The following is a 21,281-nucleotide window of genomic DNA, read 5'->3' on the forward strand; positions in this document are numbered from 1 at the left end:
TTATGTATACAACATGCACGGCAACTGCTGAGAATCCCCCCCCTTTCTATACCTCCCTCCTTCCTCCCATCCTCACCTCATCGTTCCTCCCCCACTGGGAGGACATCTGGTCCCCCGACCAGACCTGCCCTCTCTGATCCCCTCCCTCCATCCTCTCCTCCCATCCTCTCTGCTCCTCTTTCTATACTCGGGGATCCACTCAGACGCAGAGCGAGAGATTCAAGTGATCCACCACTGGCTTTCTAGTTGCGGCAGAGATCTCTTCAGACTAATAATGCACACTGCGGGATCTTCTCAAGCACCGGGAGAACAGAAGGATTGAACCATCCAGCGTCATAATATTTTGGTTGTTGTGCACTAAAAAGGCTTGAACTCCATTGACAGCAGCCTCACAGTGACTTAAGTCTGGTGCTTGAGCTACACTCATGTTTGCTTTAGTGAGCATACATCAGCATCACGTTAATGCGTGGTCATTCAAACTGACGGGGCCCATTAGGCTCTGGTTAGTTATTGTCTACAGGTTTCACCACTGACGACTGCCAAGCCAGCAGGTTTACCCCAGTTCCCTAAAGAGCCCCCCCCAACCACCAACCCCTTGTCCCATCACCATGGCAATTCCTCCCTGTCTATATCTGAATGTCTATTTCCCACCTATTAGTCAGGGGGGCCCTTTTTGCTCACCAGAGATTAGCCAGGACCGGGCCCTGCTCCAATGTGCACAGTTGGTTTCCTGTGATCTGGATCAGACATCGCAGAGACAACATGTTACATACAAATGAAATGTTTACCTCTCGCATTAGACTCCAGTGTCGCCGTCTCATTGTGCTCACAGAGGAATTTAAGTATCAACAGTCCGGGTCGCTGCTAATGCACAGAGTGGTTTCCACCCACACGCTGGATTACTCACACCGCCGTCTCCGTCGTGTTGTAAAGCAGCCTGGACACACAGTGGATTGATATGATCAGTGGATAAGACGGAAAAACATACAATTTGTTTCTTCATAGTTGCACATTTGATCTACTGACAGTATGCAGACGACTGTTCATACAACTTCATGAAGTCAAAGACTTTGTTCTGTTCTGCTGCCACAGCTCAGTTCTGAAGAGAGTCGGGAAACAGGACTCTGATTACCACTGATATGTTCAGATGAGCCAGCGAGCAATTATCTGTCAGTCGCCATTATCTTCAAGATCAATCTTATTGCAGCTGTCCCCCCCCTGTAAAACAAATTGTCTAGATGAATTATATATATAACTATATGTATGTATGTCGTATGTATATATCTATATTGTATATAAAATATCTATATATACTATCTCTATATTATATATATATATGTTCTGTATGTATGTATTTGTCGTATGTCTCTCTACTCTGTATATAATATATTGTATGTATCTATATTATATAACTATATATCTATATCTAATATATCTATAGAATATATATATATTATATATATAATATATATTATATATATATGTATATCTAAATTTAGTATATCGTCTATAAATATTATATCTATTTCTATATATATCTATTTATGTCTCTCTCCTATTCTAGATCTCTATCTATATATATATTCTCTGTCTCTATATATATGTTATATATATTCTGGTCTATCTATCTTGTATCTCTATAATGGGAGAGATACTTATGTACTAATCCCTAGGATAGAGAGGAGAAAGATATCTCGCATAGAGAGCATCATCTATCTATATCTATTCGCATCTCTCTCTAGATATCGATCTCTCGTTATAGCTCTCTCTCGAGCTCTATCTTCTCTCTCTCTAGATATATTCTCTGTCTATCTCTCTATCCAAGATATATAGATTCTCTCTCTCTCGTTATCCTCTCTCTCTCTCTCTCTCTGTTCTCTCTTCTCTCTTTATCTTCTCTCTCTCTCTCTCTCTCTGTCTCTCTCTCTCTCTCTCTCTCTCTCTCTCTCTCTCTCTCTCTCTCTCTCTCTCTCTCTCTCTCTCTCTCCCTCCCTCCTCTCTCTCCCTCTCCCTCTCCCCCCAATCTGCTCTTCTTATTAGAAAGATGTTCACTGTCTATAAAACTCTGCACTTGTCAAAGATCATTTTATTTCATCTGTAATTGTTCATTTTAAAGCTCCGTCTTTGTTGTGTGTTCACTTGTTACACATCGAGCAACAACACAGCAGCTCTCTCACTAAACATGATACACTAAGAGGGAGAACACAAAGTGGACAGTATATGGTACTGTTGGACCCATATATACTTTCAGTTATAAATCTCTGTATAAACAGTGTAACTTTGAGTTAACCAGATCCTTAAATACCAGAGTTTGTGCATTGTTTATTATGTAACAGCTGTGTGGCAGTTGTAATCTTCATCAAGAGTTTAGTTAATGGCTCTTCAAATAACTTTAGATGGTTTAAATGCTGCTCTAAAAGCAGATGGTGCTAATAATTGTGTAATGCCTTGTGGTCTGCTCTAATCCCTTCTTGCTTGTACTAGTGTACGTACTGGAAATACACTTTCATACATGTATACACTAATCCTCTGTATTTATGGATTGTATGGACTCTAATGGATAAAGAACATCAATGCACAGACCAGTGTTTGCAGAACATAATTCTTTTTTTACTTTCCTCATCAGGCATTCAAGGAAATGCTGTACGCTTCCCAGGACCAAGCCCCGTCCGTAGAAGGTAAGGAAAACCCCTGTTTGGATATATAAACACACACACACACACTCCCACAGACACACACTTGTGTGGCCAGAGGCCCCTGCTCGCTGCCTGTTTGGGCATCCCCAGAATAACAGCCCTCCGTCTGCTAACAATAGGTGGAAATCATTGCTAACATGCTAACTCACTCCCTGGGCTGTGACTCCAAACCCTTAACCTTCCACCTGACTGTCTTAGCTCCAGGAGGAAAAACATGCTGTGATTCTTCTATGTTGTACACCGATGAAGTAAACTCTTTACAACAAGTGTCTCAGACGTCAGAGCTGGAGTATTGTTTCTCAACGGCCTTCTGTGGCCTCATACGGCAAGTGATGTGCACAAAAGTGACATGGTTGTGTCTGCGACGGGTTGAGCGTGTGTGCTCATGTCCAAATTGTGCGCATGTGTGTGTCTGTGTAGTGATGGATTTTGCGGTGCTGTGCAACATGCCCCCTCACAGAGCTGCGACTCCCAGAGCTCAGTTCCAGCTGAGCGGTCTCGATGTGGATGAGAGTGTGATGCGATTCTTCGAGCCTCAGGCCCAAAGACAGACATTTGTTGACTGTTGACAGGATTTATTACATATAATATTCTATGAAATGTACTGAAAGTGTATCCTCGTTGGCTTTGTGTGTTTGCCTATTGGTATTGCTTGATAGTACATTTAAAACTACTATTGAACACACATCCTGTTGGACGATAACGTGAGCTGTGTGTCTCCAGAGGCTGTTAGCCATGCTACGGGAGAGGATGATGGATCGTTTCCTCTCTCAGGTCTGAGCTGTACCCATGGGTCACTGCTCCTCCTCTGTCAGGTTGTCGCAAGATAGGTGAGGCTGTCTTATGAGTAGAGACGGGACCAATCAATCAGTAGAAAATCCCACCACTCAATCAAATTGATTTGTGTGCTTCTTGTTCACGCACCAAAACTCTGAAGCAGGCAAGTGCAAAGGAAGGAGCATCAGCAGTGGCATTTGTTCTGTGGGAGAGAAGACGTCTTTGAATGCATCATACAGTCGTCTGTCCCTTTTGGTGTTTGTAAGGGGAAGAGAGAGAAGCTGTAATGAAAGCAGCGTTATTGAGCCCCGTCTGTACGCTCTCCTGTGGCTCAGACTTTGTTGACTTCTCATAAGAGAAACTAGATTCGCAAGTGTTAGGACCTTCAAGCTTACCGCAGCACTTTCTCTTCACATACACTACACCAAATCTGATTGAATTTAAAATGGGCCAGAATGATATTACCGTAGAAATATTTAAACCTTAGTGGAAAAAGCGTTTTACAATCCACACAACCAGCTGTGCAAGACGCTGGAGCTTCACGAGCATTTTGCACTTTATTGCACCACACGACATATAATCTTATTAAAAACATCCAGTTCAGTGCACAGTGTTTGCATTTCTTTGCTGCTTTAACACTCATTGAGTGCCAAAATCCATATATAACGATCGTGTCATATGCATATTGGGCCATGCGTGGGAAACCAGTAGAGCTGCAACTAACAACCATTGATACATCTGCCAATTATTTTCTGCCAATTGATTGAATTCAATCACAATTTTCCTAAAGTCCAAGGAGATTGCTTTGCTTTGCTTGTTTTGTCTAATTGACAAAACACAAATATATTATTTTTGTCACATAAGACGGTTAGAAAGCAGCAAATCCTCACGAGTGACTAAAATAATCGATGGTCAAAATATTTCCTCGTCTAATTAATTTATTAAGTGTTTCAGCTCAAGAAACCAGAAAACCAAACTGTCAGTAAATGCACCGGTGTGCTTGTTTATAAAAATGTTTAATTATATAGTCTTTAAGTTTCATATCATCATTGTAAATACGCAAACATTGTGATATTGATAGTGAAGCAATATATATTAAACCTCATTTTAAACCATGATTCTTTTATTAAGTCTGCTCCCTGAGACTAATTATGGTGGATTTGATTCCAGGGTGCTGCCTGCTCCCCCCCTCTCTCTCCCACTCTCCCTCTCTCTCCCCCCCCCCCTCTCTCCCCCCCTCTCTCTCCCCCTCCGCCTCCTTCCTCATTCATTACAAAAAGCAGCATTTTTGGTATTCAGAAGATGTTTCCCTTGCCTGAGGGAGACAGTTTACTGGGTTATAGCTACTTGCTCAGCCACTCTGCTCTCCGGCTGAACACCCTGCAGTACCTGATAGAGTTGTGTAGTAGACACACACAACACTGAACAGGCAGCACTTCAAAGCCTCTGCATGTGTATCTCTGTCACTACACATGGCAAACAACTTTACAAAGAATGTGTGTGATGTTCATGGTTTGATCTTTCGTCTGTCATGCTGCGTTGTGTGTTGCAGTGTATGCTTTTGTTTGAACAGACATTATTACACACGATAGCACCTCCACTACAGAGCCTCGGTGGGAACGAGCAGCAGAAAATGCTCTTCTTTCAGCTCCATTTTGAGTCTAATCAATCATTCAGTTTCAACATGCTGAATGTACAGTAATGAAGAGAGCTTGTTGCTAGCAGACACAGAAACACATGAACACATTACCGTCGCTGCACATGACCCTTCACCTCTCGTTAAGATCCTTTGTTCTCATCCCTTCCGTCCCTCCATTGGTCCTTATGTAATTGTGATTAAAACATGCCTGTCCCTGCACTGTGGAGAGCCAGTGGAAGACCGCAGAGAGAACAGCTGGTTGGATCTCCGGTTCCCCTCGTTCCTACCATAAGAATGAGTTATGCCACAATTTAATTCAATTAGTCGGCTGATTATTACAGAGGTAGAACAATGGCCCCGGACAATAAACATGCAGCATTAACAGTAATCTGTGTGTGTGTGTGTGTGTGTGTGTGTGTGTGTGTGTGTGTTATTTCCAGCAATGTGCACATGCTTCACATGCCATAAGTGCCTATATTTATTCATTATGAAGTATTTTTCTAATCCTGCAGGCGGGAGGAAGTTTCACACTGCAAGTCATTCAGTTGCTTTCTCATTCATTCATTCATTCATTGAGTCCTTTCTGCTTCTCTGTAAATGGCCAGACTACTACTGTGATGGTATCTGTGCTGGAGTAAAGGGGGGGGGGGGGGGGGGGGGGGGGGGATGGTAGTGATGGCACTGGGAGTAAGGGTGGGGCTCATGTGTGGTACCATGAAAACACACACACACACACACACACACTGTCTGAGGAGGGGAATGGGATTACAGCTCAGGGGACCAGAGGATAGATTTTCCTCTAGATGTCAGAGATGAATGAATCAGACAAAAGCTAAAGTATAATGAATGAATGATTTCACTTGTCTATCTTTCTACAGTGAAGCTCCTTCTTCAGGAAACGTCCCCCTGATTGTCCCCACTGTGTTGTGGCTGTCAGTCGGCGTATCCCTTTAGGGCTTTTCATGTTTTATGCAGTCAAATCAATAACGGTATAAAAGCAGCGGTGTGAAAATAAGATGCTTGCAGTCCTTTGTGTGGCGATGAATTGCTCTTCTATTCCTACCAAGAAGACACGTGATAGTATTCACCAATATTACACGTATCACACCCCATCAGTTATGTGTTTTATTGTGTTGAAATAAGACGTCCACTTTTACACAAGGAGACGCGTTGGCCTGTCTGTCTGCATGTAGCAGGTTGTCTGTGCTCTGGACCTGCACACAGACAGATGATGATTTTAACACAGCGTGGTGTGTCTGGCTCAGAGCCTTAGTGTTTAAGTGCTCCAGGGTGGCTGGAGTTGCTCAGAGTCTGAAGAGAGCAATGTGAAACCACCACTCAAACTTTATTGTACAGTTATGTGATGGAGACAAAAGTGGAATAAAGCCAAATGAACGATGAAGAACACCGTCTCCATAGAGCCAGCTGGATGTATGAATGGATGAAATGAATGAGTGACAACAAGGCACCTACAAAGCCACATGTTCCCTCCCAGACACCTGCACCATCACAGCTGCCTGGTCTCTGCTATGCGGCCTGTGAGGCTTCTGTTCCTTCGCTTCCTTCTCACTCAGCTCTTCATGGCTTTGAGTGCTGGATCAGAACCAGAACAAACCTGCTCATGTTGCACCTTTCTCAGCTACGCAACCAGCCCTCTTGCTACACCCAAATGTCTGTGTGTGTGTGTGAGCCATCGTCGTATCTAATCTGCTTAACGAGACCGTGCATCACACCTTTCACTATTTTCTATTGTTGTCCGTGCCGCTCGCTCGCCCACCATTTTGTGTGCAGTTGACGAACATGAGAGGTTAGTTGAAGTCTGCTAGCCTGTGTAGTACAGCGCTGATTATTATTCTGCCGGCGTATATGATGGAACAGCAGCTGTCATTACTGTCGTTGGTCCCCCTTGGAGTTTGTCCTCGCTCCCCTGTGTGAATTAGCATCATGATTTCTGTCATTTTGTTGCTCTGCCACGTCGATAATTACGTTTTATATTCTACATGATGCTGTTTACCTGGTTGCCGTCATATAAATCATTTCTTGGTGATTTCTTTGCTCATAAACAATAATGAATACTGTGTCCACACTAGAACAACCTTGGATGCGTAGATGAATACATGTCCCCCCCAGCCACAGCAGCTACATGTCTAACAGAAACCTATGAAGCTGCTGAGAAACATGCAGCTCTGTGTGTGTTTAGGAAGACGGGCAGCTGCTGGGAGCTCGGCGGGAGGTCAGGCAGGCACTCAGAAGGTGAGAGAAGCAGTGGATGGAAGGGAGACAGATGGAAAGGCAGACAGACAGGTAGACGGGAGGGTTCAGCAGGACAGTAGTGCAGCAGCCAGGGTCTCCCACCAGCCTGCATTATTGATGTGCTCTTTGACAAGCTGCTGCTCTCGCTCGCTCCCAAGCGCTAATTGTGGGGTTTTGTGGGGGGTTGGTTCTTTTTTTGTCCTTAATCTTGGTGCCACCTAGAAAGTAGATTTACAAAGCAAACTAAATGAAATGGAGCACTGAAAGACTCCAAGTGCAAGTGAATAGGAAGGACCTGAGGACAAGACCGATTCTGTTGTTGCTGCAAAACCTTATATAGTGACTATTACATTTATATGAGGCCTGTTTCTCTGCTCCATACCATCAATATTTCCCGGACAAGTGAAGACGCCTGAGGCTCTTTATCCAGTGGACATTATTAGTCCACAATAGACTGCCACGGCATCGGGATCTTTTCAAAAATGATTCTCCTAAATGTCAATCAAACAGCGTTTCTTCAGCGGTTACATCCATAATCAAACTTACAGGATGCGTTTCTCTTCACTCGAGCAGGTTAAGCTTCCAGAGTGGATTTAAAGCCGCCTCCACCCTCCAGAGCAGTAGAGGAGGGAGGTGGCAGTGGATTGGGAGATTGGTCCTTTGATGAGGCTTCTCAGGGTATTAAGAGGGGAGGGAAGCAGTGGGGGGGTCAGGGTCAATACAAACCCGGGATCACTATCCCAAGGTCGGGAACTAATCGAACTAAAGTAACGAGCGATGGAGAAGGTGTTAGGTAATTGGATGAAGACAGGGATGAAGAAAGATGGCCAGCACTCTGAGCTTTTACGTTTTGATGTGAAATGGAGCTTCAACGATTCTACGACTCTTTGAATAGTCGATCACTATTTTGATTATCGGTTCATCCTCAGAAGGTGTTTAATGCACAAATGCACAAATCAAGACATTTAAAGACGTCACCTTGGACATTGAGAAACTGGGACGGACATTTCTCATTATCTCCTGATATTTTATTGACCAAACAATCGGCAGACGGATGGAATATGGAAATAGTTAGTTGCAAGCCCTATTGGAAAACAATGACCAATGACCGGTCTGCAACAGAGAGAGCTGGAAATGGAGAGCGAGATCCTTCAGGCAGCAGACAGACAGACCGAGTGGGAGGTCCCTGGGCTCATCTCCAATGCATGTTGCCCTGCATTAGCACGGCAGCCATGCCGAGGAAGAGAAAGACAGAGAGAGAGGAAGAAAACCTTGATAGATGAAAGTCTTCTCTCCATCCATCCATTATTCATCGGCGAATTAGATCTCGCCTGAATAAAGTAGAGGAAAGGAGAGAGGGGGGGGGGGGGGGAGAGAGTAAGGTATGGGTTGTTTAGAGGAGGATGGGTCTGGATTGTTGTGGTGTTAGAGACGGGTGAGGAGTTCAGATGAGGATGTGGCTCCAGCAGGGAAGGTATTTTTAGGGTTAGGGGAATCTTAAAGTCTGAGTGTGGGCGGATGAGATTTCCACTGGTGCAAATGTGGGGTGAAAGGGTTTGAGGTGAGGAGTAAAGAGACGTATAGGAGACATGATGATGATGTGTTTGAGTGTTTTTGGGGAGGGGGGGGGATCAGGGAGAGGGTTGAAGGAAAGGTAAGAGGTGCTCAGAGGAGTCAAGGTCGTCCTGGAGCCATTGCAGCTCTTAAATGTATTATGATCATCATGTCGTTCCCCATAATACTGAGATAATGTTTTCTATCTGGATCTGATGGTCAGGGCTGGATCACAGCAGGAAGAGCAGCGGAGAAATGTAATAACAAATACATATATTAAGATTTTTGTGGTTGATTTTATTTAGTTGAAGGCTATTATTTCTATTTTATACAAGATCTAAGTCTCAAAAATCCAACTTGTGCCTCTCTACCCTGTATGTGTGTGTGACTTTATTTACGTGCGTGTGCACATCTGCGCCTCACGAACACGCTGCCGCTCGAGTGTGATCTCTACGTCTTCAACGACGGACAGAAGCTTTACACTCACGCTTAACATAAACACTAAACCCTTTCCTCCAATGAGAGTGCAGCGTTGCAAAGGTTAAATAAACAGAACGCATGAATCTCAGGATCTGGCTGTTTGCCAGCTGCACAACTGGAGATCATATACATCTCGACAATGTGGAGCACGGGAGGCATGTGGACGTAATGAGATCCCACTCTGTTGATTTGAAATCAGCTGTCCGGGTCTCAAGGGTTTGGTGTATTTGTTTAGCATTAGCAGAGCTTCCAAACCTTAATCTAACCTCTGTCATCGGGCCAGTTATTGTTTTTAATCGACGATGAGCAGCATAATCGAGTGTGCCGGCTCCGTGCCGGGACATCGACGAGGCTCTGCGAGTGTAGCCAATCAGTCCGAGCTGACCACATGGCATTTACCCGGCGAGGACTCACACACGGCTGCATCGATTGAGTCATTGGAATACTTTTCTGTATCGACTGCGCTGCTTGGCTGAAATTGAAAACTTAGCAGGGAATTGCAATTTGCAGATTCGGATGTCACGTGCACTCATATGGCATCTGTCCTGCAGTCAAAGACTGAAGCAGCGTGAGGAACAGAAAACAGCAATCTGAAGCAGGGAGGAGAGAAGAACAGAGACATGTGACCTTGTCTCTGTTGTGTGTGTTTTGATGTTTTTATCGTCTCACACTGCGACTCTCTGCTGCACTTGCATACAACTGACTGTAGACACACACACACACACACACGCACGCAGAGGCACTCACAAACAGGCACATAAGGAGCTGCGTGCTACAGGGGGTGTGGGTGTGATTGTGAGCTATAGGTGATGACAGCGGGGCCATATGCTGATTTATTTCTGGGGTTTTTTGGCAATGCAATTAGAGTGAAATCAGCAACCAATGAAATCATCACACAGGAGCCACACTGCTGCAAACCTTCATGTTTCTCAACATGTTGTGGGGAAATCATAAAACAATCATCACGCAAACGCTTGATTACGATTTATTCTGATTTATTCTGATTTATTCTGATTTATTCTGATGTCTAAATTAATTCTCTGGACTAGGATTTGGAATTTTATTTGTGTTATAAGTCAAATAATAACAATACAATAATAATAACAATAATGCATTTAATTTATATAGCACCTTTCATACATAAAATGTGCTTTAAAACAGTAAGTGAAAAAGTAAGATGAAAGAGACAGAATAATAAAATGTTAAAAGACAGAACCGTGGCAGAAGCAACCCCCCATTTACTATGGGCTTATGCATACTGGAGTAACACATGGTGGTTGTATGTGGGTGGGTTTGCACTGTATGTGTTGGTGGGTAGGGCACTGCAGAGACGCAGTGTCCTTCACTGTACCAGTGTGCTGCATCGTCTCTCTGGAGAAACAGCCAGAATCTTCCTCAGATTGGCTCCGACTTGGTGGAAATGTACCAATCACACACGAGTCTCCTCGTCTCGATATTGCCGTATTGACTCTCAGCTGATTGTCAACACAATCGCAGGCTTCAGAACTACACTGGCAGCAGAGGGATCTATTTCACAGCTGATATCTGATGGAAACATTTCTCGAGCTGCAGATACTTTTAAATTGAGTCTTGCCCCCCTGGAGGTCAGCGGCAGTGTGTGTTTGTGTTCGTATGGTGGGTTAAGAAATCATAGAGAAAGACAAAGAAGTGGACACGCAGACAGAAGGGCTGAGAATGACAGATAACATGAGAGAGGAGGCATGAAAGAGAGAAAGAGAGGTGACATTGCTGGTAATTGGAGGAAAGGAAGCTAAAGCCTTGGGGAGCCTCCTCTGCCAAGCGTTACTATTACACATGAAAGATGTGAGACACAAAAAGAACTGGAGCCTGGATGAAGCTCTTTTCATTTGGATTCAAAGCACATTTTAAGTGCGTTCCAATGATGACAGTAATAACTAGACGTAATTTAAGTTTAATACATCTGGGGTCAGAGGGTTGTTCTTCAGGGGGCAGAAGAATATTGGTCCAGATATAGTTCCTCCTTTTATTTACACTATATCACCTTCTTCAAATCCAGAGACAAGCGGGGAGCGAGGTATCAATAATTCACCGCTATTGTTCCCTCCCGGACAATCTCGTCTGTTTTTATATTAAATGTTGAATTATTAACAGTGTTTGAGATTGGAAATATGGTGCGTCTCCCTCCTGATGCCCACAAGTGTTCAAAAACTGTCCTGTCACTTACTGGCAGCTGCAAGAGTGCCACAAACTGGTAAACGGTTAAGTAGAGGCTACATTAAAGTCGTAAGAGCATGAAACCAGTGATGACGATTAGACGCTGAACTCCACTGTGTTAGCTCACGGGTACGACACAAACTCATATTCCAGGGTTCCCGCTAATCCTTGGAAAGTCTTATAAGACATCTAAAAATAAAGCCTTAATTAGAATTAAGTCTTAAATCAATCTTTCAAAAGTCTTAAAAATAAGTAAGTAGTAATTATTTTTTCTGATGTTGCATTGTAAAAACTCTTATTTAAAAAATTAAATAATAATAATTTACCAAAATGCCTTTTGCATTAACATCCTAGAGATCCCAAAATGTCATTCTGTGGCTCAAATCAGAGGTGCCACTGTCTGCTCGCTGTACTCTGGGCACGCAATGCATACGAGGTTCGGTGTATTCCATGCAAAAAGTTTTTAAAACTCAGCACGTAGTGTGTGTGTGTGTGTGTGTGTGTGTGTGTGTGTGTGCGTGTGCGTGTGCGAGAGAGAGAGAGAGAGAGAGAGGACATTGCAAAATTGGTCTTAAATTTAATTATTTAATTCCGAGTGCCATTCAAAAAGTCTTAAATCTAGTTTCCCTTAAGCTGCATGAACTCTGTGTTCATGCCAGAGTCTCTAGAGAAGTTTAAAGTCACCATGTCAGGACTGTTGGTGTTTATCATCCTTAACAAATCCTCCTCACCGTCCCCGTTACCATATGCTGGCCTCAGGGTTTATGCATATTTCATATCCTGCTCAACATGTGAGTAATGTATTCATGATGTACGTTAGTGATAACGATGACTTCAGTGCTGGCAGGGTTCACTCCCTCTTAGGGTCGAGTCTTGTGTGTACATTACATGTTTACTGCATCTTTGTGCCTGATGGTTTGTTTTCTGGCTTCCATCTGAAGAGGCGTCCTCTTGACTTCTCACCGGCTGTATTATAAAAGGGATTCACTCCTTTGTGGCTTTTCTAGTAGAAACAACAGTTTGTACCCGTTTTGCATTTCCTCCTCGGGGCAAACTGCACGGCTTCTTCTTGACGAGTGCCATCTGATAATTAGGCTTCATAATCAGCCCATTAGTATGCAGCTCAATTGAGCAGAGAACAGCTTATTGTTCCCCTGGCATGAGCAGCAGCCATTTGCAAGAGGATTATTGTACATTTGTTGTTAGGGTTTTTATGAGAATGAAAATATGTGTAATGATTTAAATTGCTGCGTTGATAATCTCGGAAGCATTTCATTTTTTGTTTTTTTTTATGTAGCCAGGAATCATTATAGCAGTTGTGATAAAGGAAAGCACAACATCCCTGTGATCTTGTGTCACCATGGACTGCTGCATCCTTATTTCCTGCACCTTTCTGTGCACACACAAAGCCCAGCTGAACTTTCTCCATCACGGTTACCATGGAGCCGGAGGAAGAGACCAGAATCACTCGAGCCGTGTTTTGTTCTTGTGACTTTCAGGACCCAAACACAATAACCGGAGAACATGTAGAACTAAGGGCTGCGGTGCGAGGCTGAATTTTAATACTGTCTCATGGAAGCATGCTGGTACCTACAAACAAACAGAGTAAAGGAAGTGAAAGGATTCTTTATACTTCATAAACAACAATGTGTGTAGTGCAGATGATAGGTATGTGTGTATATATGTTAGTCATATCACACTCTAAATACATCGAGTGTGTAAAATATGGACGTCGTGATGTCAGCCAAAGGGTTCTGAAGAGCGGTTCTCAAAGTGTTTGGCTCCGGACGTCGCCATCTTGGCAGTGACTCATTGAAAGCGGCCACGCCCTTAATTATGCATAACTTTAAGTCCTAAATATAAATTAAACGGGTGAGTTATATAAAAGTTCCCCCCCCCAATACAGTTGTCATGAAGAGAGAAAATTAGCTATTGAGACCAAACAACGATCTTTGGTACCAAGTTAATCGTTTCAAGTTTATTGGAATTCAGTACCAAACTAATACATTCAATTTCAAAGTATGCTATTCAGATTCAGTTTGTCTATTCAAGGTAAATAATACAAATTAGAATTATACATTTTTTAGTGACACATATTTGTTCCCACTCCTTGAACCTCTTTTATTTCTGAGCCTTTGAATAAGTGCTAAGAAACAAGTGTATGCAGCATTTCTTAAAACAAGTTCTTCTGGTCTATTATTTGCATTCAGGCATGGATTACCAAAAGGGCGTGCAGCCCAGAGGGGTCACATCATTGTTTTGACTATTATATTTTATTCAAATTGATAATTTTCCTCTTCATTGTGTTTTCAAATATGCAATGCATTTCCTTGCCATACAATGTTGGTGACACTTTAAACCTGTCTCGCCTTAAAGTCTTCAGACACTTCACATTCTTTGTAAACCTGCAAAAAGTCTCAGGTGTTTTTAATTAAATTATTTTCTACGGATGACTTGTAACTCAAGACAAAGACCCTACATTCAAACCAACACATACAATCATTTGAGCATTGTACCGTTCAACAAGAACTGACAAGAAACATGAAATAACGTTTATGTCTTTGTGATTATTTCTGTATCTGATGGTGATTCAGCAACAGGTGCACAGCCCAGGCTCTCTATGAAGACAAGGAGAAACGTCCTTCCTCCTCCCTCGTAGTTCCTCCTCCCTCGTCCTTCCTCCTCCCTCGTAGTTCGGTGCGCGTCCTCCTCCCTCGCCGTTCGGCGTGCGTCCTCCTCCCTCGTCGTTGCTCCTCCCTCGTAGTTCGGCGGGTGTCCTCCTCCCTCGTCGTTGCTCCTCCCTCGTAGTTCGGCGCACGTCCTCCTCCCTCGCCGTTCGGCGTGCGTCCTCCTCCCTCGTCGTTAGGCGTGCGTCCTCCTCCCTCGTCGTTGCTCCTCCCTCGTAGTTCGGCGGGTGTCCTCCTCCCTCGTCGTTAGGCGTGCGTCCTCCTCCCTCGTCGTTGCTCCTCCATCGTAGTTCGGCGCACGTCCTCCTCCCTCGTCGTTAGGCGTGCGTCCTCCTCCCTCGTCGTTGCTCCTTCCTCGTAGTTCGGTGGGCGTCCTCCTCCCTCGTTGTTCCTCGACGTTCGGCATGCGTCCTCCTCCCTCGTCGTTACTCCTCCCTCATTGTTCCTCGTCGTTTGACGTGCGTCCTCCTCCCTCGTCGTTCCTCCTCCCTCGTCGTTACTCCTCCCTCATTGTTCCTCGTCGTTTGACGTGCGTCCTCCTCCCTCGTCGTTCCTCCTCCCTCGTCGTTAGGCGTGCGTCCTCGTGAATCATCAACAGGACTCAGTCGCCTAAAAGCAGCTTCCACATTGTCCGAAAAGGGACAATGTTATCAGTTGCCAAAGCAGCAGCCAAATGTTTTGTATTTTATACTGCAACATTTCTATGACGTTAATGAAAATGTAATTACATTTTTAATTTCACATTTCATAGGATGTGTCAGACACATCATCATCCTCTGTTCCTCTTTCCATTCAACACTTGTTGCATTAAACATCATGTCTTAACCTTCGGTGGTTTTTCATTTATTTAAAAAATGTATGGGTTGAAAAAAATCTAATTATCTTTTCAAACCACCATTGGGGTGCGTTTTCTCCAGGACAAAAACAAAGCTGTACGTTTACAATACTGAAGATGCTACAACATTTACTTAAAATGTCTATTTGACTGTTTGCCTTGCTTTTTATTCTTAGTATGAAGTTGTTTTGCTTTGGATATTCTTCCTGTGTGTGTGTGTGTGTGTGTGTGTGTGTGTGTGTGTGTGTGTGTGTGTGTGTGTGTGTGTGTGTGTGTGTGTGTGTGTGTGTGTGTGTGTGTGTGTGTGTGTGTGTGTGTGTTGTGTGTGTGTACACAAACCAGGTTAAAAGGGAGCATGTCAGATCTTTAAGGGTCGATTTGTCTGCCCTAAATAAAAATACCAGCCAGATACTGTTTGCTGCAGGGCTTTCAGAGGCTCAGTCAGTATGATTCATGCACAGACACACACACACACACACACACACACACACACACACACACACACACACACACACACACACACACTCTCTCTCTGAAACCACAGAAGATCTCTGGCTCTGGTTTGGTGGTCTATGTGTACTGAGGCCAGATGAAGGCGACGGATGGGAATTGGTTGACAGACAGTGGCTGCCTCTTCTCTACATGCTGCTCTTTAAACTCAGCTAGTATCCACCCCATGCTGCTGAGTGACACACACACACACACACACACACACACACACAAACACCACACAAATGCCACTCACAACGGCACATACATATTCTCCCCAGCATGCTCACAAACAAGTCATGTGCACCATATGCTTCCAAAACACCCCCCAAAACAATCTATATCTATACTTGTGAGGACCCTCGTTGACATAATGCATCAAACTGTAACTTTAACCATCTGTCAAAGGGAATGGGAAACTACACCAAGGTCATAAAGAAATCTTTAACACACTTGTAATCCTAAACTCTTCTGTAAAAGTGTTCAGAATTATGTGATTTCTTCTTTCATTTGGAATATTACCAAATCTCTACGGGTGGACACATTTCTACCGTCCCGCGTATATATGTGTGGGCATCTCTGTGTTGTGTGTCTGTATCTGTTGTGTGTAAACAAATATCCCTCTGGGACAATAAATCTAAATCTGAGAATAGTTTGAAAGCAAGCTTAAATCAAAAGTAATTATAAAGTAATAATTGCTTTTGAAGCCTCACAATTGTTGACTGAAACTAATTTACTTACGGACGCTTTGCAAAAATAAAAAACCCCGGTACTTCCTGCTCATGTAAATCATGTTAATAATATGATTCTCAACCACCACACGGTCAGTAAGATCTTCACCTGATTCAATCAGGAAGTTGCTCCTAATCTAATAATACCAAGTATTGGATTCCTTCCTCTCCGCCTGAATGGCAAAGGTAGAATGGGGAGATGGCTCATTCATAAATCACAGTTGCATTAAGAAACAGATGGGAAAGATGAGCTGCTAAATTACTTTCAGCATTAACCTGAATTATGTGCAGTTGATGCCGTTTTAGTGCTCATTGAGAACATTTACAATGTAAAAGGTTTCAGAAAACGAACCGCTGCTTTGTTTCTGTTTGGTTTGGGCTCAGCTCAGTGTTACAAGCATGTCAGCTAACATGTCAAGTACGCTGAGCGACACTAATGTGCAGATTCATAGGAAGGTATATGGAATTAGCATTGCTTCATCAAGACGCATAATACTTTTTAGTTGTGCTGCAATCTTTCTTTTAATCCTCACTTTCTTCTCTGTCGTATTTTGATGCCATGTTTCATCCTCCCTCTGATTCCACCTCTGATATCTCTTGTTTACACTCTTTGAAGCCACAAATGCCTTTTATGACTTCCATCCTCTTTTATTCGCTTTCATTTTCCATTTCATCCGACTCCCTGTTACCTTTTTACTCCCTCTGCCTCCCAGTTGAACTCGCTCTGCTTCTATTCCTCCGTCCACATAGAATAAACATGTTATAGACGTGTTTCACTGGACTAACGCTGTGACTTCTGACATAGTAATAACCTGCGCTCTAGAGGATGCATTCAACATGTCCTTGCCTGTAATGTCAGCTCTACCTGGATGCAGTTTCCAGACACTGTGCAGAATGTGTTCTCCCTCTCTGAGGAAAATGCCTTGTTTCAAGTCTGCTAATCTGCTAGCTTCTAAATATCTGCCTGTGTTACAGAAACGTGTGTGTGTGTGTGTGTGTGTGTGTGTGTGTGTGTGTGTGTGTGTGTGTGTGTGTGTGTGTGTGACTGTGTCAGTGTGTTTTTTCCAAATGTTTTCCTCTTTACATTTGAGCTCATTTTGTCCTCAAAGTGAAGCTGTTTAGTGCGACTCTTATCGAGAGGCTGCAGCTGTTGTTGTGAGAATACCACGGCAGCCTGGAGGGACACCTTCACGCACACGCACACACACACACACACACCTTGGTTTAGCCACACCGAGCTGACTAAGGCACACGCCCTAAACATGCATGAATAATAGCAGTGTTGTTATATTTACCTGCGATTGGGTATAGCCGAGCGATTCTCTTGAGAATGAATGTTCTGTGAGCTCGTGCTCGTCGTGCAGTTCTTCTAATTCCACCACTTTTTAAAAAACTTTTTTTATCTCGTGACCATCAACAATGTTGTACTCGTGATCAATGTTATTGTCGTACATGTTTTTGAATGCGTGCCACGGACATTACTATCTAAATGCAACAGCTGTTTTGTGACTTTGAGAAGCCGTAGTGTACGGCTTATAAATAGCGTGTAATATCGTAATGTTACACGTTCCATGATGTATGATGACATATCTCAGCCGACGTGCTCGTGGTTGATGATGTATTTCAAGTTATTGCTGGCTATAATGTTACCTCTCTGACCCCCTCTGGTAATGGCGTGGCCACCCTGTAGGTTAATGGATACTGTATTTCCTCCACCTCTCCAGAGCGGCCTCGCTGCGTCTGCCATGGTTACAGCAGCGGAGCCTGGGCTCTTATTCTGCTCAGATTAATGGCCCCAGCTTGGACTATTGACACAACACTTATCTTGTTTTTATGAGTCCAGCGGCTTCTATCTATGAGCCCAGACACACACACACACACACACACACACACACACACCTCGCTGCGGCTCCCACACGTACAGTTCAGTTACAGTTATGAGTGGTGTTCACTCTTTGTAACACAATTGATGTTTCCAGCTCTAATGGCCGCCTCTTACACAGTGCAGCCAGCAGACCGGAGGAGCAGACTGCAGGCGGACATATTTGATGCTCTGGAGATGGAAGTCATCATAACTACATAATAACCAGCGACGTTGGTCTGTGGTTGGACTCTACATTGACTTCACATATTACTTGTGCTCTTTTTAAATACGTCTCTAAGTAACCTTTCCTGGAAATATAATTTAGTTTCCTCTTTTTACCTTCAAACATCACAAGCCAGATGTTCCACAGTTGCTGTTGGTTTGCATGTTTACATTCAGTTTACCTGCAGCTTCTCTCTGACCCCGATAACAACAGATACTTACTGTTCCCTGTGGTGGTTGTTAAAGAAATAAACACCAAAGCTCCGAAACACAATGTTTTATTTGTCATTTTTACATTTCGGTTGCTACACACATTGAGTAGATGCAGTAGATCCAGTCAGCTGGGTCCATATTAGAGAAATGTGCTGTGCATACCATTAAGAAACTGGTTATGGGTCATAGTGAATCCTTATGACTTTACCTCTTGCACACATTTGAGGTTTTAAGTTAATGTCTCAGTAACTATTGGATGGATTGTCATGTTCCCCTCAGGATGAATCATTACAAATGTGCTGCTCCCTTAATATTTCCTTGTGAGCCTGTTAGCATACAGATGTTAGCATTTAGCTCAAAGCACTGCTGTTGCTAAACTTTGTTTAGAGTTGAAAGTCAAATATCTTTCAAACACCTGAACACATGTAGAGAAAGACACCAGCCTGCTAACTACGGTTACAGAGAAAGCTCACCGAGCTCTGTGCATTGGTAATGTTTGTATTGTTATGCAGCTCTGCAGCAGATCAGAGGGAAGGAGAATGAGAATGAGCGGATGAGATGTCCCTGTAGGCTTCACTTCCTCTGTACCTGGAGGATCAAACACAGAGAGTGAACCAAACATCACAGGAGCCGTCAGCCACAGTTAGGCTAACAGATTGCCTTGCCCAAACTTATGTCTGTCAAAGTGAGGTGTGTGTGTGTGTGTGTGTGTGTGTGTGTGTGTGTGTGTGTGTGTGTGTGTGTGTGTGTGTGTGTGTGTGTGTGTGTGTGTGTGTGTGTGTGTGTGTGTGTGTGTGTGAGTGAGTGAGTGAGTGTGAGAGGAAGAGATGGGAGGAGAGGAATTGGTGCGATACAAACTGTTACACTTACACCACATGCAACCTATTTCTGTTGGCTGGTGTACACACACACACACACACACACACACACACACACACACACACACACACACACAGCAATATGCTCTAATAGAACTGTGTTTTCATCTGTCAGATCCAGAGAGCTTACGATGCAAGCTGCTGACTGACACCACACCAAGGTGGAAAAATTCCAATATCTCATTATGTTTTTAAAATTGAATATGTTCGGTGCTCGTGCTGTTTCACACTTCACATCGTAGAGACCATGTATTTACGCAGGGGTAGGTTAACTTAAATGATGTTTCCCACAGTTTGGAGGAGAAAAGGTGAAATGTAGATGCAGGCGGATGAGAAGTTCTGTAGAGACTGCAGCACTGAGACGTGTCAGTGTGATAACCTCTCTGCACGCTGCAACAGAACTGATTGGATTCAGGAGGAGCAGCGACGCTTTATAGAGTCGCTAATGGAGATCCAACTAAACCAAACAGAAAGTTCACTAATTTAATCTCTGTGTTTGTTTGTTGAAATGACCGAGAGCTGATATTTATAACAGCATTATTAAGTGCACACACACACACACACACACACACACACACACACACACACACACACACACACACACACACACACTCTCTCTGCTCAGGTGAATATCATTTAATATGCTTTGGGCAGGTGGAGTTTAATCGGGTTTTCACTGAGCTGGTTGGCTGTGTGAATAACTCCCTGCTGAACAGCAGCTGCTTGACATCACTCATGATTAGCTGAGGTGGGAGTTGACGCTTGTGATTGGTTGATGGTGGTTAGATACAGACTGCTGATGCTGGCCATCCGGTTGCCTGGATACAGCCATCCCTCACTGTGTTAGTGGCCTTGGCAAAGTGACGGACAGCATAAGTGCTCTGCAGAGGAATTTGTCAATCTGTTGATTCTGCTGAGAATCTCTTTAATCCGTCTCCGTGATGGATCTGTGTGACTGTATCTCTTCATCGTTCTTCCTCTCATTCCCTTTTCTCTTCATCACTTCATGCATTAGTCATTGAATTGAGCCATAAGTCTAATATTTACCGTACAATAAAGGCACCTCTCTATTTCTCAAACACTAGTTTCTTATACTGACTGTTCTCCCGTGTGTGCTGGAGCCTAAAGAAAGGGATGCTTCGGTGCGGGTGTTCATGGTCCTCACAGCGTCAGTCTCCGTCAAGACAAGGGTCGGGGGATGTTTCTGGCTTTTCAGCAGGATCACAGTAAATCTACTTGTCCGATCTTTATGACACGCGGTGGAAGGGTGCGGCATGAGCCAAGGAAGAACCCGTTAGAAGTTAGAGCGGATCCGATTCACGGTGCGGACACTCAACCAGTTAGTGTAGATCCACCTTCAGCTTCTTTCTATCAGCTGTCATTCATGGTGCTCAGAGGACGAACTCAACGCTTCAAAACCTTGTAGGGCTTTTTCTTCCACCAACTCACTTTACATAATCTCATGTTTAATACATTATCATTTTGTCACTTCTACTTGTTAAGACCCGAGTCAGTAAGGTAGAAAGAGTCCTCGTGTTGCACTATGTGGTTCCCTCTTCAGTGCTGCGTGCTCTGGCCACACGCCAGACTCTGAGCCCTGCAGACCGCCTGCTAATCTGTTTCTCTTGGTGGACAGACAGAGGACTCTGGACTGCACATTCTCCTGGACACGGGTGTGTGTGTGTGTGTGTGTGTGTGTGTGTGTGTGTGTGTGTGTGTGTGTGTGTGTGTGTGTGTGTGATAGTGTAGATTGTTTTCAGAGGTGGC

The 21,281-nt window shown here is 43.7% G+C and overlaps 1 protein-coding gene across 1 annotated transcript in view; it reads left to right on the top strand.

The window, feature by feature from the left end:
* The window catches only part of xpr1a (xenotropic and polytropic retrovirus receptor 1a), a 71,362-nt gene that overhangs the window by 5,518 nt on the left and 44,563 nt on the right, over positions 1-21,281 (top strand). Inside the window, 1 exon segment of the mRNA XM_029428863.1 lies at positions 2,627-2,678. Within this exon segment, the coding sequence (XP_029284723.1) occupies positions 2,627-2,678 (52 nt within the window).

The sequence above is a fragment of the Cottoperca gobio genome, chromosome 4, assembly GCF_900634415.1.
Source record: "Cottoperca gobio chromosome 4, fCotGob3.1, whole genome shotgun sequence".
Lineage (NCBI taxonomy): Eukaryota > Metazoa > Chordata > Actinopteri > Perciformes > Bovichtidae > Cottoperca > Cottoperca gobio.